The sequence below is a fragment of the Amblyomma americanum genome, chromosome 2 (assembly GCF_052857255.1).
Source record: "Amblyomma americanum isolate KBUSLIRL-KWMA chromosome 2, ASM5285725v1, whole genome shotgun sequence".
NCBI classification, from domain to species: Eukaryota; Metazoa; Arthropoda; class Arachnida; order Ixodida; family Ixodidae; genus Amblyomma; species Amblyomma americanum.
In genome coordinates, this window is record NC_135498.1 from 21,429,493 (window position 1) to 21,449,790 (window position 20,298).

Below are 20,298 nucleotides of genomic sequence, written 5' to 3' on the forward strand. Positions count from 1 at the left end.
AGCTTACGGATTCAGTAAGGTGGGCACTCAGTGTCTTGCTCTCTGATTAGCCGCATTCTTTGAGTTCTGTGCGCTTTTAATTTTGTAAATGTAACGAACGAAAAGAAATACTGTACAAAAAAGAGAATGGCACAGCATTACCATTCCGGGTTCATTACTTCGTTCCACTTTAAATGAAGCCACATCCCTTACAGCATCATGTAGACTAGTTAGCAAAAGTTTAAATACAAGATGTTCCGCACAACCTCCAAGCTTTAGAAGGGAATGGTACACTTCACAAGAATTGAACTCATGCAGTGATGTTTCGCAGCTGCTTTAAAATTCTCACACCCGATGACACATGTTTAGTGGCTGCTGGCATGTTGTCCTGTAGCTGCAAGTTTTTGTGTGTTCAGTTTGATGTATGAAAAAAAGCACTTGATTCAGAGTAAGGCTAAATTTTAAGAAACTATGCAGTTTGGTGTTCTTGGCCATGTACGAGCTTGCTAACTAGAACTTTCCATGTTACTTTACTGTAAAAGAAAGTAACCAAAACCTCATTTGGTATTAATGAATAAAAACTTGAATTTAGTTTTCATTTGATTCGAGGAATGCTTATTAACCTTCTAGTTCTTTCCTTCTCTAATTGTATTTTTCTTTGGTTCAGAAGTTGATTACTCAATTCAAATTAATTGTTTAGGCAATTAGCAAATGGAAAATGATCCTCTGCATGCTGGTTTACCAGCAAGAAGGCCACTTGAGTGTCATACAAGAAATATAAAACAGTATATTTTTGAACCTTCATTCATGTCACATATAATGCCCTATTCACTTGTGAAATGCACAGAATATGAGCTTGAAGGCCAAGGGTATAATTATTTGGGACACATATTGCTTCTAGTCTTTCTACCCGTGGTCCTTTTCTTTCTTAACTTGGTCGTAACTGTCATCAGTGTTTGTCAATCAGGATTCTCTGCAGTGATGAGTAACAAGCAGCAATAATGTCAGTTTTTAGTTTCAGTCAGAAATGATGTCTAGCAAGGTACCCATCTCGTCAGGTCTGGTCGGTGCAGAGCTAGAAGAGACCTTGTTTCTTGCGTTCATGCAGGGTTTCGCGGACCGGCAGCGTCCATTTGAGGAGCGCCTTGTGTCGCTGTGCCAGGAGCTTCGCTGGGGCGCGTGGCTGCCGCGCAGTGGCGGTGACAGCTCGCCCGTACGTGCCCTGACACGGCCAGACCTCAGCCTGCTGCATCTGGCCGCTGCTCTGGGCTTCTCTCGCCTGGCACGCTGTCTGCTACGCTGGCGCCTCCAGAGCCCATCGGCCACGCTGGACGCCGAGGTGGACGCGCTCGCCAGGGATGCTGCACAGTGCACTCCCTTGGTGCGTTAGAATTCTTTTTTTTTTTTACGGACTTCGACTGTACCGTATTTTGATCATACTGTTCTGAGATACAATACAGTGACTTCAATTATATATTCTCTACCTCAGTGCTGTAGTGAAACGTCAATCATATTGTATTTCAGTGCAGTACTGTAACTTGGATCTTGTTGTACTTCGATATAGTACTGTAACATCAATCATGCTGTAGTTCAGTTATGTACTGTACTGCAGTGCAGTACTGTACTGTTTGCTATACTGTACACAGGGCTTCAATCTTTCTGTGCCTCAAAATCTTAGCATCACCTGCAGTCAGGCTCTAGAGGATAGGTAACAGAAGCATCATCTATGAGACATGACACCAGCTATTGCTGGCACTCTGCTACTTTTGAGCAGCCCATTCTACCCTTGACACAGGTGACATGATGGCCCATGGACCTCCAAATCTTAAGTTGCTCAGCAGTGTGGTATGAAACCAATGGCCAGGAGGGAGTTTCATGTTTGATACAATTCATTAGCTCTCAGGATAAGTTCTTATGTTGGCAAGGAAGCGCTGCCATCTTTGATACAAATGTTCACTCAGTTTCGCCGTGTATGTTTCCTAGCGAGGCTTCAGTGAGATGTAGCATTTGCACCAACATTTTGAGCATTGTGGTTCGTGAAAGTTTCCTTCTGTGGAGAATAGAGTCCAGCTATTTGGGGCATCATTGTCCCTGGCACGTTTCCATAGCCTATGCTTTCATATTGCTCCTGAGTTCTTACTTTCCTTCATTGCTTCCAGATGCATAGGTCATCAGCAAGCTTTTTGAAGCCTGAAGCTTAGCTGTTTCCGGTTTTTCAGCAGCACCTTTGTGTACTTCTATCTTTCGGTCAGTTCTTGTATGCACATCCGGAAAAAATTTTTAACAGTCTCGCACAAGCATTGTGCCTGTACAGCACATATGACAAAGCAAGCTGGTTGGTTGGTAAAAACTTTATTGGATCCACTTCAGTAAATCAAATGAGAGTGGGTGAAGTGGGGAGAGGGATAAACAGGATGGCGGTGGGCCCTCGGGCCACTCTAAATGACCGGGCACTGTTGGACCGCGGAGACCTTCAAGGCCCAGCCCATGATGCAAAGCTGTAGCTCCGGTTGTAAGCTGCCCAGAGCAGCTTCCCATCACTCCTGTGATGGAGTGATGGGAAGAGAGGTTTTGGCTTGTTTGGGCAAGTTTGATAGGTGTGTTTAAAATCTGCTCTGGTGCTTGGGCATAAGTGACATATTAGGTATTTTTCCCCTCTTTGCATGAGGGAGAGTATGAAAAGGAATGGCATGATGGCAGTTTGTAGTCGACGCCATACCACCTGCTCTGTTTTTTGGTCAGGGAAGGGTGAGGAGGGGGGTAGGTTTGGCGGGAGTTCCTATAATGCATAATAATGTTGTAATAGGTGAGAAGGCGGACCCTCGCACTGCGGAACAAGAGCACGCCATCCACTGCCCAGTAGATTGAGAGCTCAGGCTTGCTCGTGGGCGGCTGCTTTGCCCGGGTGTCCGCAGTGTGCTGGAACCCAGAGGAGGGTGATGTGGCAATTGGGAGAGGGAGCAGATTAGAGGAAGTGAGCTGGTGAGATGGGAGGGAATGTGCATATTAGCACACGCTTGCTCTTTGTAGCCTGTTTCACCGCTTCACTTTGTCACAGAGCACCCTACAGCCATTTGTTTTACTCTCACAGAGTAGCGTGTTAAGGATGTACGTCTGACTTCATCATAATGTAAGGGAAGGTAGCAACTTCCAGCCTCTCTCTAGCCTTCGTCCTTTCCCCTTTCATTCACGTTTTGCTGTAGTAATATTATTAAGCTCAGAACACAACTAATTGATATCTTTCGACTATTACTCCAAGCGAGTGTTGTGAAAAAATTTATAATGATCTGTGGCATTTGCTAACATTAATATGCAGCAAAAATTGATTCATTAGCTGTTACCTTATTGCCTTTGCCTGTCTTTGGCAGCCTTTTTTTTTTCTTACTTCCTAATGCCTCTGCTTTCAAGAACTCACACTTTCAAAGCTCTCAATTATAGATGAAACATTTTGCTGACTTACTTAAGTAGCTGGTCTCAAATAATTGTACTATGCAAGCACCTTGGCATCCAGAAATAAGTGATGCTCAAAGAGGAATTGCGTCTTGCAGCCATGAGAAGCCATAAGTAAATATATCTAACTGTATGTGTCGTTCTTGTCTGTGTAAATCTTGAGTAGCGCAATAACAATGTCGAAGATATCTAACAGGCTTATAATACCACTTGTCATTGTGCGTGTTCTTTTCCACCACTGCAGCACTGGGCGTGTGCCCGAGGGCAACGGGAGGTGGCCTTGCTGCTGCTTCAGTGGAATGCCTCAGCTGCCAAGGTCTGCAATGCGGACGGCCAGACCGCCACCGCAATTGCTCGGGACAGTGGGAATGCCAGTCTTGCCGAGGAGCTGGAGCAAGCGGTCACCAAACAGCAACTCTCACAAGGCTCTGCCACCAGGTATGCATGAAAATCAGAGGAAGCAACAAATACCTCTAGTCATACTAACCATTGGCGCCAACTTTCAGAGCTTTCCATTTCATCACCAAAACACCCTTAAATCCTCTGTTGGCCTTTTCCTGTGTTTCTTTCAAACCCATGATCACCCTTATGGCCTCTAGATCGGTTGCATACAGTAGCTTCTGTTTTAATCGTGGGCCACTTTCCTTGTATGAGAGAAGAGGCAAAGGGAGCATTCACGAGTGCATTATTAGAAAAGGTAAAGAAAAGGCTGAATATAATGCACGACTGGCAGAGCAGTAGCTAGCAACATCTGCTACATTCGTATACATTGCAACCTGCTTACAGTGCCTCAGGAAGAATGAAAGTCTTGCACGCTCAAAAATAGCAACATTAATGAAAGGCGTCTTTTTTTAACATTTCATATACTCTTTTGTTGTGCAATGTGCTTGCCTTCAAAAGTGCATGCAGGAACTTTCATAAAAAATCTTAAATATGAACATCTTTCTGGTCTTTGTCTGTCCATCTTTTATTGTGCCCATCAGTGTTTTATTGTGGTTATTATACCTTATTCTTATTGAACAGTTTCTCAAAACACATGGCTGAAGCACTCAAATAGGGCTGTGCAGACCAGAAAAAGTGAGATCTGACAGAACGTGCAGGGTTCCAACTACAAAGCATGCGTCTGTTTGGATCATATATCTGTTTGGCTGTACTTGTGCAAAAACGTCATCATTGCAAAACCGGCTCCTACAATCAGGTGTCCTCTCTCTTGAAGCACATCACTCCCATGCATATCCAAACCTGAAGAAAAAAAAATTTGTGTTTGTTTTCTAATTTTTCATTTGCGTGCAAGGCAAAACACAGGCTGTGATGTGGCAATGCAAGAACAGAGGACAGAAAGGATATGCTTTCGCTTCTTTTTCTCTCGGTTTAATTTTGTTGCATTTAGACTATTGTTTTTCTTTCTTTTTCAGTCCTCACTGCCAGTTACTACAGCAGCAGCAGCATCAACAACAGCAGCCACAACAGCAGCAGCAGCAGCAGCATTCACGGAGCTCAAAGAGCGCGTCGACATCCTCACATGGCCGGCTGACTAAGCGAGCATCAGCTGATGGCAACATGAGTGGCAGTTCATCCAATGATGCTGAATCTTCCAAGCGCTCCTCTGTAGACAGTGGCATGTGTGAAGGGTCTTCGTCACTGCCTTCGTCAATGCTGCTTTCTTCGAGACTCGTCTCCAAGCTGGACCTCGGCAATGTTGTTCTTGAGCCGGGTATGTTTCTATTCATATGTTTAACACGTTAATAGATTGTTGCTCATGTCGTATTACTTCTTGCAGCTGGCATCATTTGAAGTTTATCAAAAAAATTCTCTACCAGGCTATGTAAAGCTACAATGTTATGCTTCGATGTGGAAGCCACTTTATAATTGCACTTCTCACGCTTCTTTAGGATGGTACATGTGTAGACACTTATGTGTCAACCTTGGCAGCAGAGCTGCACCACGTTTCAAATTTTTGGTGTAGCAGCAATATAAATATTGTAGTTACTCAAGGTGTTCCTTAGCTTTAGAAACAACAAAAATTAAATGGGTGAGTTTGTATACTTGTACTGTGAGCCTGTTTAGGACTTAAAAATGAGCAACTTTGTTTTGTTTATGATTCTTTTTTTTTTCTCCTTTTCATCCTTTTAGATGCACAAGGAAGCAGTGAAAGCCCATTTATTGACGTCGTCGGTGTCTCAGATGAGGAAATAGAAATGCAGAATCCTGTCCGGTCTTCAGGTGGGTACTGTTGATAGTTCTAACTCATGCCTTTTGAGCTGATATAGCTGGTGCTAACTCATGCCTTTTGAGCTGATATAGCTGGTGTCATTTCATTTCGTGCTTGTCTCACTGTGTCTCTTTATGGCGGTGGTATCTCACTGCAGCCCCTGGTAAAGGCTGAGCAGCATGCTGCTTTGTGTGTGTCGTAGAACAGAGCACTATTGCTGGAATCAGAGCCAAAGCATGAGGATCATCTTTTAAATGGCTTGTCATTTTTTTTATATTTCTTTCATCCTCCTGCAATAATTAATTTCTTCTGTTGCTTAGGGATGGCTTCTGTCTTGACTGAAAGTAGACAGAAAGTAGAATGTCATCATTGGCCTGTATTGTTGCATGAGAGGAGAATTCCTTTGCAAGTGCATTGCCTAAAAAGAAGATAAAGAAGGTCACAATGTACAGAATCAAGACACAATAAAATCACTATAATGATGCAGCATATATAATCATGAGCATCATACAAGTCAGTCCGGACCCTGCATTTTCCAGCACACTAGCAAATATAAGACCAGGAGGAAAGTCTTGGAGAAAAAATAAAATGGCAGCATGGATGGAAGTTGCTTTAGGGCCTCTTCACAGTAGTCAGTGCATATGCCTTATTTTGAACATCTGAAAGAAAGAATATAAGTGTGTGTGAAAGAATATCTGCATAAATACATAAGAATGTATGAAATAAAGGGTTAAGGCATTAGTAGCATGAGCTTTAACCTCTAACCTGCAGATTACTATACTCTATTTCAAACATAGCAGGCAACACAGTGGAGGCTGCAGAAGTAGTGCATCCGCGGAACGAAATTACTCCGCCATGTATCGTTCGTTCCCCTCAAAGCCTTGGTGAGTATTTGGAAGAAAACAACGAGCTAGCATTGAAAACCACGGTCGAAGCTGCGAGACGCTCAGCGTTTGGGTCCTCTGACTATAGTTTTCTCTAAGTGTGCACTACTTTTTGGCACATATGGAGTCAGAGCGATTCGCCCTACCAGCCGCATATCATATCGCCAAATATGACTCTTACTTCTCGAAGTATCGGTGAGTTGCTGGACGAAAATGTGGCAAGAGGTGAAACAAAGTGCAGGAGGTTGCCAGTCACGGTACCTGACATGTTTTGAAACAAAATGTGTCTGTATTCACTTTGTTTGTCTGGCAAACTACTATTTTTCGCCGCGGACTTACCTTGCACTGACAGGTGTGTTAGCTTAAATTGGCATTGGTGCTGTGTATGAAACGGAGTATAGTTCTTTTTGATGAAGGAACAAAGGCACCAAAGGTACTTGGATCTTAGCTTTGTAAAATAATAATGAACTGAAGTTTTAAATCTCAATGTGGCAACGGTATTCTCCAAAAAATTGGGTCTCATTATGACTGTTTGTAAAACAGATGTAAAGTAGGACGCGAAGAAATGAATGTTGTATGGCTGGTTGGGAGTGCTTTCTGCCAAACCATTGTGCCGGAAGAATTTTTTGAAAACGTCACTTGTAAGTATTCTGTAAGAATTTATATTCCTGGGACCGTGCCTGAATCACATTCTTCTTGGTTTCTTACATTGGGTTTTTGTCATGTTTCTCAAAATGGTGGTACTTTGTCACATGGCCTTTAATGAAAAGAGCTCTGTAATCCAAACATGAAAAGTAATAGCACTAGAAAAGCATTGCACTATTAAGGGTATGATGCATTGCCACACAGCTAATTAGCACAGTAAGCCCATGGCGCTCAGAGTTCTGCCACACAGCTAATTAGGTGGCATCCATTTATTGTGGTAGTGCTAGCTTCGCTGCTGCCTGTAACAGGGAACAGTAAGCCCATGGTGCTCATAGTTCTGAATGCCTCACACAGGAGCTAGCCCTCTGGGCCGGCGACGAGAAAGCCATGGCAGCATGGGCTGTGACCTTGGCTCTTCAGTATCGGCAGCAGCAGCAGACGCGACAACACATGTGCCAGCAGACAGTCGGGTGTTGACGCTGGCCGAGCAGATAATCGCGGCTTTGCCGGAGCGTATAAAGGCATCACCGCGCACACTGGATGATGAGGAGGATGACTCTATGGAGGCTGAGGGTCTCTTCCTGCTGCTGTCGTCACCCGAAACAGCTGGCGGTCCACACAGCCCTGGTTTGGCAACATCCATCTGCCCCGTTGATGATCCACCACCGCCTCTTCTCAGCGATGACTTCAACTTTGAATTCAGTGACTACAACTACAGGTAAATGCACCCACTCAAGCACTAAGCCTGGTGTGGCAAAATATCTGTTGTGAAAACTTGGCCATATGGGAGAAATGTGCCGTAAAAGTGTTCATAAAAATCATAAATGCATGCTTTATTACTGCTTTAAAACTGGTATGCTCTTTCATCAGAGGAGTGGGGACTCATATTTTTTCAGTATCAGGAGTTTCAGATAGTGCTTCTTATGTTTTCGAGTCTGAGCAAATTTGAGTACCAGAACGTGTAGCTATTGACACCTATAGGTCTGGAACTTTGCCGAGTGATACATTTACTGTGGCTATCACTTGCTCATGATGTCGCACACATGCTGCAGCACTGGCGCTAAGAGAGAAAAATATTACACACACACGCAGGTGCCGTCTCATATCCGCACCTTGCCATTTGTTGGCAAGGAAGCAAAGCACCGCACTGTTGGGCTACTTATCAGGTTATAAAACCTAACATTTGCTCTGTTTTCCAATGAGCGCTATGAAATCTGGCACAAAAGACTTGCGTTGAGTGACATTTTTTGCGACAGTGTAGGCCATTCTCATGGTTGCAGTGATTCATTTTTGTTGGGGCACTTTCTGTTCTTGGCATTGGCCAGAAGTGGGTGCTATAAGCTTTAGGTGAACAACCTGGATGCATCTCATTGATAATTAAGGCATAAAAGTTAAGCAGGTACAGCAGATTCTGTCTTTGTTGGTGTATTGCCTTTAGTACAGTGCGTGAAGTGCATTTTTGCATGTGGAAAAAGAAAGACAGGGAGGGAGAAATGGAGCAGTTTATCTAGTTTAAAACTTTAGCTTTCACATACCTGTATCAAATTAAAAAGTCTAAGGCACAGTAAGAATTTGTTGAAATCATTTATTTGGTGCACGTTTACATGTATGACAGACACCGCTATGGCTGTCTTGTTTGTGCATTGTTTTTACCCGACTACTTCATCTCGGCAGTTCTTTTAAATTATTATTGGACTTGATACTAGTATATCCATTTTGCTTCAGAAGCGGGGTATTAACGTATTGTTTGCGATCTTCTAAAATCTATGCACTCGCCATTCACTTTGTGCAGGTACTGTGAAGCAGGAACTCCGTCATCATCTTTGAGCCCCGCCTCATCATCATGCCTGCAGAGTCCTGGAAGTTTCACACTAGAATCACCTTCACCTCCACCAACCACTGCAGACTTCTGCGAGTTCTTCAAAGCTTCTGGAAAAATCATGGAGAGAGATTTCTCCAACCTCACTCTTTCAGGTGGGACAAAGGTGGCAGTGCAGATGCAAGTGCAACAATGTGCAGCCTGTTAAAAGTACTCGGGTCACTTTGCATGTGACTAGAGCAGTATTTTTTGTCTGTGCATTTGGCTGCTGCATTGTTAGCTGTACTCAGAAGGTGTAGAAAATGGGAACAAATATTCCTACCACACTGCTTAGAGTCATAAGGAATGCCTTCGGAGCCTTGCTACAGCCTATGATGTCTGCTGTGATCACTCATAAAGTATTCTGAATACTTTGGAAAAAGCCAAGGCTGTGCCTCCCCTTGTTATATAAGCTCTTACTTTTGGCCATGCAGTCTATCATGCCGTTGTATAAAAGGTATGACTGATGGTGAATTCCAATCGCAGGCCCGGAGTGGTCTGCACGCTCTGTTACAGAGCGCCTGAATCTGGCGCAGAGCGCCCCACCCGAAATTGCGATTGGAGTACACTTGCTCTGGCCAGAGCATGCAGGCCAGAGCATGTAGGGCGCCGCTATCGCCGCTGAAAAAGAACGTCACGCAAACTTCCGGTCGGATCCGCCGATTTCGGCGGAGCAGTTCCGACTGCTCCACGGAGCATTCTCGGCTCGGCAACCGCTTCCTGTCTACGATTGGAAGACGCGATCCGTGCCTCAGATCTGCGTTTGGAATACAGTTGCTCCGAAAAGAGCAGGAAACGTTGCTCCAGAAGTGCTCCAACTCTGCGATTAGAAGTCACCATGAATGAAACAACAGCTGTATTGGCAATTTCTTTTTGTACCAGCTGCAGCCACAGTATTGTGCTTCTTGAATTAATTTTTGCTTAGAGTGGCACCTAAACTATGTATGCATGCAGTAAATTGCTCAGTATTTTGGAACATGTGAATTTTCTGGTCACTGTTGAAGCCTGATTACTCACAGCATCATAAGGTATTTATTTTCCTGTCCAAATTTTCGCATGGCAGCAGTGGCAGATGGTTAGACCAGGAAAAGAACAGGCAAGCTTGCGTGGTTCTTGAAACTAACTGTTTATTTGGGTAAACTTATGCCATTAAACAAAAATAAGCTTAGCAACAGTGATAGTGACACATGCTTACTGCAGTCTGTGGTGTCAGAATGGCTAAGACTATCAGGCGTGGTCTATGCAATCTGACCGAAACATTCTGGATGATGTGCACTTTGTGAAAAGTTCTGAATGGCAGAGAATTTCCCACATGTCATCTTGAATCTTTGAGGACACTTTCGCAGCATCTTAAAGCCATACACCTGACAACTCACCCAGTGTGGCAAACAGAATGATAAAGCCATGTGCTGGTAGCAGTAAGCTTTAACTGCTTAAACACATTGCAGTATTCATGCAAAGCGCAAATTTTTGTCAAGTTTTTTTTTGTGAAATTTGCAATACGTTTATATATATTTTTGCAAGCTAGGTCACGTTTGTTATAATGAAGTGCTGTGGATTAGTTTCAGCCATGTGAGGTTCTTTTGCATGCATTTAATTCCTGGTACACAGATGTTTTTACCGGTTGAGAGTGGAAGCATGGGCTAGTGTTTTCTCATCTCGTCTCTACTGAAATGTGCCTGCCACAGCCAGGATTGAACCCACAACGTCATGCTTAATAGCATGGGGCCACAGCTGTAAAACCAATGCAGTATAGTTACCTGCGATGAATGCACACTCCCATGTGTGGCATTTTTGAGAGGCATAGCCATAAGTAGCTTGTGGGGGTTGAACGCCTCCAGCACAACCACAGAGGTTTTGTTTATGTCGTAGACAGTGTGTTTTTTATCGTTCCCGATGTCTGTCATGCTTCCCCTGGCATAATTCATCTGAAAATGCCACCTCCTAAAACCACTAACCCACAATGAAAAAAATACTGGGTTGTATCTTTGTTACTGCATTACTTTTTATAAAAAGCAGCATAGTAAACGAGCAGGTTTAAAGAAAAAGTTACAAGAATGCTTTGGCTTATTTTCCCACTGGCCAGCCAGTCTAATCTTGTCTTTATGCTGTGCCAAGCCTATATATATTATTTTTAGTATTCTTGCGCCATTCTTTTTATTGCCTTGTCTGGTCAGTCTTTAATGCATGTCATCCCACTTTGCTAACCTTTGTTCAGACAAGGAGCAGCGGGAGTTATATGAGGCAGCAAAGATCATCCAGAAGGCATACCGCTCATACAAGGGACGCAAGCGTCAGGAAGAGCAAGAAAAGGAAAGGGCTGCTGCTGTGCTCATCCAGAGCTACTATCGAAGGTACAAGCAGGTATGTGCTGATCTAAGGTACTCCCCTTGCAACGCTTGTTTCCATGTGATGCATCAACAAAATGCAGGTATGACTATACACCCAGTGTACTCACGGAGGCATGAAAAGGTAACTGTAATAAAATTAATCGATCTCACAAAGAGCACCAAATTGATGCAGAGCGTCATGCAAAACACAGCAAAACAATGTCCTGTAGCAAAGAAATGTAACTTTAGTACTAGCAATGCATTCTCACCATGTGACTGCGGGTGTAACTCACCTGCTGGTAAATACATTGTGTTTTTTTTACTCTCAGTTTCATTTTATTAACAATTTCACTCCTTCAAGTGCATCTTTTAACATAAAGTTTTTGTTGAAAAGTGGAACTGCCTTCACATTGATGTAAATGGGCAATATAGTACCAGCCCTCACAACAGATATTCTGCATATCAGTGCATTCTTCATCTTGTATGGATGTAGGCATAGAAAAAGCATATGCAGGCAATATATATACACCTCAGTATATGTGCCTTGAGTACATCACATTTTCGGACAAAAGATTACGTTTTTGCTGCTGGTATTTTCCTTCTGTTTCTCAGTTTTAATGGAATGCAATCACTGTCACACTGACCTATTACTGTCACAAACGCTATGGGGTCACTCTGCGTCCAGCCGGCCGGGAAGGCGAGCTTCCGTGCCAGCTACACGCAGGCATTATTCAAGTACGCAACACGTTTCCCCAACCCGTGGCGCAGAGTCGCAGCCACGGCAGGTTTGGACGAAATAGGCAAAGGCAGTGCACGCTAGGAAATAGTTTATTATCCTAACGCAAAGCAAAGCACACTGCGGAAGAATGTTCTATCCGTAAAATAGATGTTCAGTAGCTCACCAAGTTGTTGACGTCGACCGGCGTTGGGTTCGGGGGCCGGCGGGCAGCGAAAGGGTTCCTCGGGGCACTCAGGTCAGGTCCAGCAGCGAGAGAGCATTTCCCGCCGCGAGTTCCTGCTTTTATCCCGTCGGGCATTGCCTCCTTAGCAGCAAATCGTTGCCGTCATGCTCAGGCATGCAACCCTCTCCGCAGTAGGCAGCGCGCTGCCGTGGCGTCACGTCAGTGCTGGGGCGGAAATGAGCAGAGTCGCAGGTGTGCCTTCTCTCCACATTCCTGGTGGCCAGCGCGCACGTAGAAGTCACGGTCGCCGCTGGCGCAGGGGACGAGGGGAGAGGGGGATACCAGTGTATCCCACAACGCCAGAGTAAAGACCATTCCAGAAGCATCACGTTTTAGACTGGAAGCTCCTTGTTGTGATTAAAAAAATTAGGATTGCAAAAATAATTTGTCAATTCCTTTACCGAATTGCAGATTCCCCATTCCTGATAGCTTATCTAGTGAATGAACATCGTGGTTTTGGCGATTGTTATGCCCGAACCTTCGACAATATTGACTTCACCAAAATTCTCGTAAAACATAGGTGAAACCTAGGCCTAGGTTCTGTGGGATGATGCCAGTGTGACGAATGTTCTAGAGCCTTGGCTGTTGCTGGTTGATATGGTTCTTAATATTTGTTGAGGCAGATTCTATTCTTACCAATAATCTACTAGTACCTTGAGAACAACTATAATAACTTGATTTATAAAGTTCCACTTGGGAATTTATACAAGTTGCCAGGTTGACTCCTGCCTAACTTCAGCCTTCATGTAAGATTATGCTTGCTCTTGCTTTCTGGTTTTTTTAATGCTTTGTATCAAATCATGTGCTACAAAGCAGACATTATAAGAAGACCTTCTTTAAGCATCGACCTAATTAGGCTTCACACACACACAAAAAAAAAGAGCCCATTTGTACAATTGTTCATATACCTGCCTAGAGCGCTCAAACAGTGCACTCTGTTGTGCATTTTCTGGTGGGCCCAATTTAACATTAAAAGATGTAAGGAGCTAAACACGATCCATCTGATTATGCATGCACCCCATGTCTGGTTACGAGCCCTAGGTCACTCGTAAATGATGAAAGTGCACTCCCCGATGTGCCGTTCGAGTGTTCTAGACAGGAGTGTGGATGACTGTACAGTACACAGCATTACACTGCACTCAACTCACTTCTCGCTAATTCTTTTCACAGTACATGTACTACAAGCAGATGACCAAGGCAGCTGTTGAGAGCTTCCACGGCTGGTGCGAGCAGCACAAGAGGTTCAAGAAGAGTCCAGAAGGGGAGGCAGCCACAGGCAGCCCTGGGCAGGGCTTCTTCCACAGAGGTTACTCCGACGACCGACGGCCATCTTCCCTCTCGAGCCGGGAGGGAACTCCCACCACCTCGGCTTTCAGGTTCATCATTTCATGTGTCATCCCTACACTGCTCAAGTGCAGCGTCGCTTCCCTTCAGTCAACACTGTAATCAACACGTTTTCATCGAGCACAAACTTCGGCGCGTCTCACCCAGAACACTTCACAAACCACTTCAACTTCAAGAGGTCATTAAAACACACCAGGTTGCAGACACCAGGAAGTTTTAGAATATGATAGCCTTACCAGTTAGGGAGATGCGGAAATAGCGGGCACCAGTGCATATGTGCAGAACATTAAAGCACCTTGGGTTAGCATTCCGCGCATGCGCACTAGAGCCCCACTATTCCCTATCCACCTAACCAGTAGGATAGCCCTATTCTAAAACTTACTATATTAGAGAGATTTAGTAGTGTGACCGTATCTTTTATGGGGATAGGGGAGTAGCGGGCACCAGTGCGCATGTACAGAATGCTAATGCCCCTAGGGTTTGCGTTCTGTGTACTTTGGTGGTTCTTGTGTTTCTCTGCATCTATAGGCCAGATTCAAGATTCTAAAACTTTTCCGTTGCCTAAAAAGAAAACACCTTTCTGCTGCAGGGAATGGCTGCACAAATTGTCAAAAAAAAAAGACTTCACCTGAAAAAAGCAGCCTATTCCTTGTGCATTACTGCACCAATTCTTCAACTCACTCATTAATTATGCCAGACATTAGGGAGACAACACAAATTGCTGATGGCTTTGCCAAAGCTGCAACCCAATACAATCAAAGATTGTGCTCAATCTGTGAAGCTTTAGGCTTGTATGAATGTGAGCAATCAGAGCATGCTTTCCCCGATTCTGATCACATCTCGAAAAGGATTGTGAATGCATCAACTTTGGTCAGGCTGCAAGTTCTGGTTAATAGGAGATACCAAACATCTTGCTTAAAAACACACTTAAGGGCGCTGGAATGCATGTAACCTTATAGTCCATGTTAAGTAATAATTGGATGCATTGTTGTTTGTTGCCACTTTTCATTAACGAATGTAGAAGTATTCAGAAGGAACACACCGCAGTGGCATTTCATGCTGTCAGTTATTTTGCAGATTCAGACAGCCTGCTTGGACCAACACTGAACATTCCTCTTCAAGAATATCATTTTTAGCAATACAGTGTAATGGGACAAGGGCAGGACCACTCTATGATGGCTTGAGGAGTCCCTGGCACCCTAAAGACAGTGGCAGCCCTAGCACAAAGAACACATGAGAAATACTTTTAAATGGAAGAAAACTATTGCAACAATATAAAAGTATGCATGTACAGTTGAGGCCAAAATAATACAAAGCACATTCCGCATTCTAAATTCTCTCACGCACTCCTTATGGAGTATATGAAGGTTTCTTAAGTTTACCTGAAAGTGTAACAGTGGCACTTGCTATGATATGTATGAAGTACTTCCTGATCTTCTCTTGATAAGGCATGAGAGGAGTTTGATTGCCGAAGCATGCTCGGTATTATGATCTCAAGTGTACACAACAACATTGGCGTTGGCATGAGTTATGCAAACAGAACTACTTTAAAACTCTTGATAACAAAAACAGGCAAAAAATACACACCAGGTTTAGAGCAATTTATTGTACTCTGTGAGCCTTAATGCGACCCTACCTATATATGTTCACATAGCTACACAACTTGAAGGCTTATTCAGGAGTGACCACAAGCCAGTGACGTCTCATCCCTTACTTTCTTCATATGAAGTGGTTAAAATTCACGTGCAAGTGTATAGAACTGAAGAACTTACAAGAGCAGTGGCTCTTTAGAAACAGCACTGAAAGGCTCTGCACAAAATATGTCTTGTTTTAAAGCTTCCATAATAAACTATAGTGAACTAGGTTTGATTTTGGGTGCAGTGGTAATTGCAGCTTGCTTACTTACTTGTTAAGGTCATGGTGAAGAGAGCAGTATTTTATATTCCCTGTTATCCTCTTCTTGTTGCAGACGAACATATTCCCAGCGGCGTCAGCACCAGGCCGCTAGGAAGATTCAGCAGTTCATGAGACAGTCGAAAAACAAGTGAGTCTATTCTAAGGAGCATATATGCCTTCCATCTTATGAGGTGCAAGCTGTACGTAAATAACCAGAATGAGTAAACAAAATAAGGAATTCAGTCTGGCATCAACATTAAAACTAGTGGACTTGTCTTTATCAAGGCAAGTACGGTCATCTTTAACAAGGTTTACAAGGGCTCTGCCAGAGATTTAAACACATACAGGGTATGCAAAACAGATTTGAGAGGAAGCTTTGGCCTTGCATTGTACACAGAGCATTAGGCTCAGATGCTAAGCCAACAACAACCTCAACCTGAGATATTATTTGGCGAGAGATTAACAATTGGGAGGGTTCAGCAGCCATGTTCAGAAAAGTGTTTCTGGGCCCCTAAACAATGTTACAAGTTCAAGAAAACCCATTGTGCTTTATCTTGACAAGACAGGTTCAGGCACTTGGAAACTATGTTCTCCAGGGTAGCATGGTTGTTTGGGCCAGTTAGTTAGGATCCGTGGTATCGAGCAATCACCGCAAGAAAAAAAAAGAACCACGCTAAAAACAGGAACATAAAAGACCGGACAGGCATAGCGCCTTCTCAGTACTGCTGTGCGTCTAGGACAGCATGTAGAAGACTGGGTAGGTGATATGGTATGTGCTGCCATGGGAAAGAGCAGGGAAAGAGTGAGTGGTGTGCCTCAAGCTGCTGGAGAAAGAAAAGCATTGGGCACCTGACTGTTTCACCTACAGCAGTCCTTTTAGGTGAAACCTCTATCGCTTCCGCAACTCTTTCTGCCTTTTCCTATACCTCCTGAGAGTACAAGTCTTAGTGCTCCTTAGCTCCCTATTGTCAGAAGTATATAAACTCTGCCAAAGATGACAGCAGTTGCTCTTGCAGCAAGAAGTCCGCTAGCTGAGATGCCGGCACCAGGCTTGCATGCTTCTAGTTTTCGTCATCCCCATATGCTGGCTGTCTTCTCTGATGAACTGCCTCTGTCAAAAGTTTGTAGCCCATAGTGTCCATGGCCAGAGCAGGAGTGCTACCAAGCAGCGTTGACATGATCGGCGGCACTCAGCAGTACCAAGGTTGTGCTCGGCAAGAAGGCGTTCCATTCCCTCCACCTCCTGTGCTCTTACTAATATTGAGGTCATTTGAGAGCGAGGAGGATGAACCCCCTAAACCATGCACAGCCTCTGTACTGGTGAGCACTGTCGATAGCATTGCTGCCACTTGCCAGTGAGCTTCAAACTTTTGACAACTACTGTACCTAGGGAGGAGAAATAAAGCTCACTGTGTTAGTTGATTGCATGTATTCTTGCTTCCCTGTGGAATGCACCAATTTCTTTTTTTCCAGAAGAAGTTAGTTACAATGTCTTAATTTTTTTCTGTCCAGCAATTTGCAGGTTTGTTATTGCTAACTGTGATGGTGGGGAGGAGGGGGATTGGAATGGGGCTGCAGTGCAATGTTTTATCTTATGCATACAACTGGGATATCAGTCTAGCCTTGAACAAAGCATTGATGCTACAAATGAGGTGACGGAGTGTGCAGATGTAACACAGATGCATGCAAATGAAAATGGTTTCATGAAATCATCCATATTTTGCTTGATGACATTCGTGCACTGTTTCACGTGTGCAGTTTAAAGGGCCACAGAAAGGGGTGTTTGAGCTTGGCTTTAACATGCTTGCACTGTGTAGAGTACAGGCCACCGAGTGTTAATGCCACCTATGAAACCTCAAAAGCAAGCGGGAAATTTACAACACATTCTTTAAGATTCCCGCTTTCGCACCTCGCGGTGATGCGCGGTGCCGGGCTTTCGCACGAAACCTGGCATACGACGTCACATCGTGCAAGTGACATCAGCAGCCGGAGGTTATCATTGGTTCACAGCGCCAAATTCTTTCAGATGTCACATGCTACCATGGCCGCGGCCACTCTGCGCGCGCCGCAGCCAGCGGAGGTAGAGGAGGGGCCGAGGGAGTGGGGCCGGCGGAGGAGCACCGCCGTTTTGGCGTGCTAGAAAGGGACAGGCGCGAAGACGCAGAAGTTCAAATTTTGTCTGCATATAACTCAGCTTCCACAAAACGCATTAAAATAATTCTTGCTGGGGGGATAATTATGAAACGGCATCTCTGAACATCACAGATATATCGCAACTTTACTGAGAGCCCCTTTCTGGGGCCTTTTGAGGATTTTGTAGTGCAATTATTGTGCTTGCTATCCTTTTTCCATTACCGTTTCCTGCATTCTATCTCTGTGCTTACTTAGTATGCTGACAGCCTCTCTTTTCCTCAAACTTTTGCACAAAAAGCAGCATGTGGGAGTTTTTACATGGGAAAGTGGTGAGTGGTTTGTTCACTCCTGTCTGTACGATTCCATTTTCTTTGTCCACTTGCACCACTTCCTGTTCTTTTTTTTATGTCTGCATACATCCATTTTCTATTTTGTATCTCAAACATTTAACTTTTTGTTATAGTTGCATACATATAAATGTATGTACCTAACTGATAGCTGCTTTATGAATGTTGTGCATATGTGTCTGTGCATTTTTTCTCTAAGGACATACATGGTGCAAAAATGCGTTGTGAGCAGAACACATTGGATAGTGCCAGCGGTTTGTTACAACATATTTAGCGGCAAGCTTATAGAGGCAAATTAAGCTGTAGCAAAATGATTCACTCTATCAGAGCGCTGTTATTTCAAGGCAGCAGCCCACTTAATTACATAACAATTAAAAAATAAATATGGCTGTTTACAGTATCTGAGAAGAAGGATTTAAATGTGATTCTCCAGCATTAAACAGAACTGGTGCACTGAGGAAGCAGACCCTATGTATCAGTCATATACTTTGGAATGACGTCATTGGGTAATATTGACTCTCACATCGTGACAAGAGGCTGACAATGTCTTGTATGTTTCTGGACAAGAAAGACAGGAAAGGGGTAAACAAAATTCTGAGAGAGTAAGACCAACCTAGATGCAGCTGCCTCTCATATACTTCAGATTAAGGAAGGTCATCACTATATCTCACTGTGTGAATGTGACTGGCGGCTATCTTCACGAGTATTTTCTACATTATATTTAACAGTGCTTAAGCAGTGCAACTCCAGTTATGTGATTCTTACAGTTTCTTCAGCAAAATAAAATTGTATTAGAAAAAAAAAAGATCACCCTGTGTACTTGCTTAAACGTAGCTGCACCTTGTTAGCCTCGTCATGTATACCTTTCCCCCTCACTTGTATCAGATGCTCAAATGCTGAGGGTGCCACAACATGCAGCTTGGATTGTGCTGCTTTTGAGGAGATTTTAGAGCACTGCACCCGTCATTGCTTCTGCTGCCCTTCCAGATTGCAGAGAGAGCGTGCCTTAGCTGCCGAAAGAGAGAGGCCAGCAGTGGTCGTACCGGCACCGCCACGGCTGCCCACAAAATCCCAGGAACTGCCTTCTAGCTTCAAGGAGGCTTGAAAGGTAAGGCCATTCAGCTAAAGCCAGCTGTATAACTTATTGCTGATGAAAGCTAAGCATGTCGATTTTGAACGCAGCCTAGAGGGCTGTCCTCTTATGTAGAACTGCTTCATTCTTTGCAAGACAATAATGCACTGTGACATCTGCAAGATGTTTTTTTTATTTCTCTGAGTGTTATTGTTTCAGTAAAGGTATACCCTAATAGTAATTGAATGAACTTCCCCATTTCAGCTATACTGTGAAGCAGGCAAATATTATGTTCAGGAATAGCTGTCATAAATTAATGCACAATGAGCTTTGAAAAAAATCCATTGCATAGCTTGCTTATTGCTCACTGTTGGCCGTTAGTTTTATTGTTAAATGTTTGCTGTTCTCACCTCCTCTGAAGTTCATTTTCCCTGCTTAGGCATCACTTGACAGCACATCTAGGTGAAGTGCTCATGCCATGCTCATCAGCAAATGACGCTGATGAAGTACCTATGGAGCCACCTGTTTGTAGCTGTCATAGCTATGCTGAGTGCAGGGCATGAATGAAGAAGGTTGGGCAAGTTGGTGTATATTTATGACTCACAAGAACACAGCAAACACAGACAAATGAGAGACCAGACAAAACAAGCACTGTTATGAATCATGAATGCTACAGGACATACGCTTAGGTAATTTTTGAAAGTAGGGAAGATGAACACCAGGAGAAAGACATGAAAATGCTCTGGACACGATAGTCCTTCTGAAAATAGCTGTGCAGAGATGACAAGTTATTACTGTGCAGACTACTCCATTTCATGAATTTCTCAAAATGATCATAATGATACCATGTGCCCGTGACATGTTGGGAAAAATAGTGCTAATCATTTTGTATCACAAGATGCAATTCATTATTAAAAGTGCATGCTCTCTCTCTCTTGTATTGCAGATGTACTATCGGGGACAGAAGTCCCCAGAACACGCGACCAGCAAACAATGCGTATAGCTTTGCTATCAGCTGGTGGTTGCAGATGACACTTGCGGTGGTGAAAGTTGCTCTTGGGATCTTTAGCATGTGATAGCGAAATCAGTGGGGCATTGGCACAGTTGCGGGTCTTGGAGACTTTTGTCCATGATAGTACCTTCTGCACAGTTCTAGACTTATTTCAGCCCCTCTGGCTTAAGTCAC

General features: G+C 43.8%; 1 protein-coding gene across 5 annotated transcripts in view; it reads left to right on the forward strand.

Annotated features, from left to right (window-relative positions):
* The window catches only part of Camta (Calmodulin-binding transcription activator), a 388,479-nt gene that overhangs the window by 361,621 nt on the left and 6,560 nt on the right, over positions 1–20,298 (forward strand). For 3 of the 5 annotated variants that reach the window (XM_077653404.1, XM_077653405.1, XM_077653408.1), the window contains 11 exons: positions 1,088–1,360; positions 3,674–3,867; positions 4,845–5,143; positions 5,563–5,652; positions 7,525–7,888; positions 8,963–9,144; positions 11,247–11,392; positions 13,491–13,696; positions 15,634–15,708; positions 17,992–18,022; positions 19,028–19,148. In XM_077653404.1, coding sequence (XP_077509530.1) covers positions 1,088–1,360; positions 3,674–3,867; positions 4,845–5,143; positions 5,563–5,652; positions 7,525–7,888; positions 8,963–9,144; positions 11,247–11,392; positions 13,491–13,696; positions 15,634–15,708; positions 17,992–18,022; positions 19,028–19,129 — 1,962 coding nt within the window. In that variant the 3' untranslated portion in view covers positions 19,130–19,148. The remainder of the gene's footprint in view (positions 1–1,087; positions 1,361–3,673; positions 3,868–4,844; positions 5,144–5,562; positions 5,653–7,524; positions 7,889–8,962; positions 9,145–11,246; positions 11,393–13,490; positions 13,697–15,633; positions 15,709–17,991; positions 18,023–19,027; positions 19,149–20,298) is intronic. The other 2 variants (XM_077653406.1, XM_077653407.1) reach the window with 1 other exon arrangement.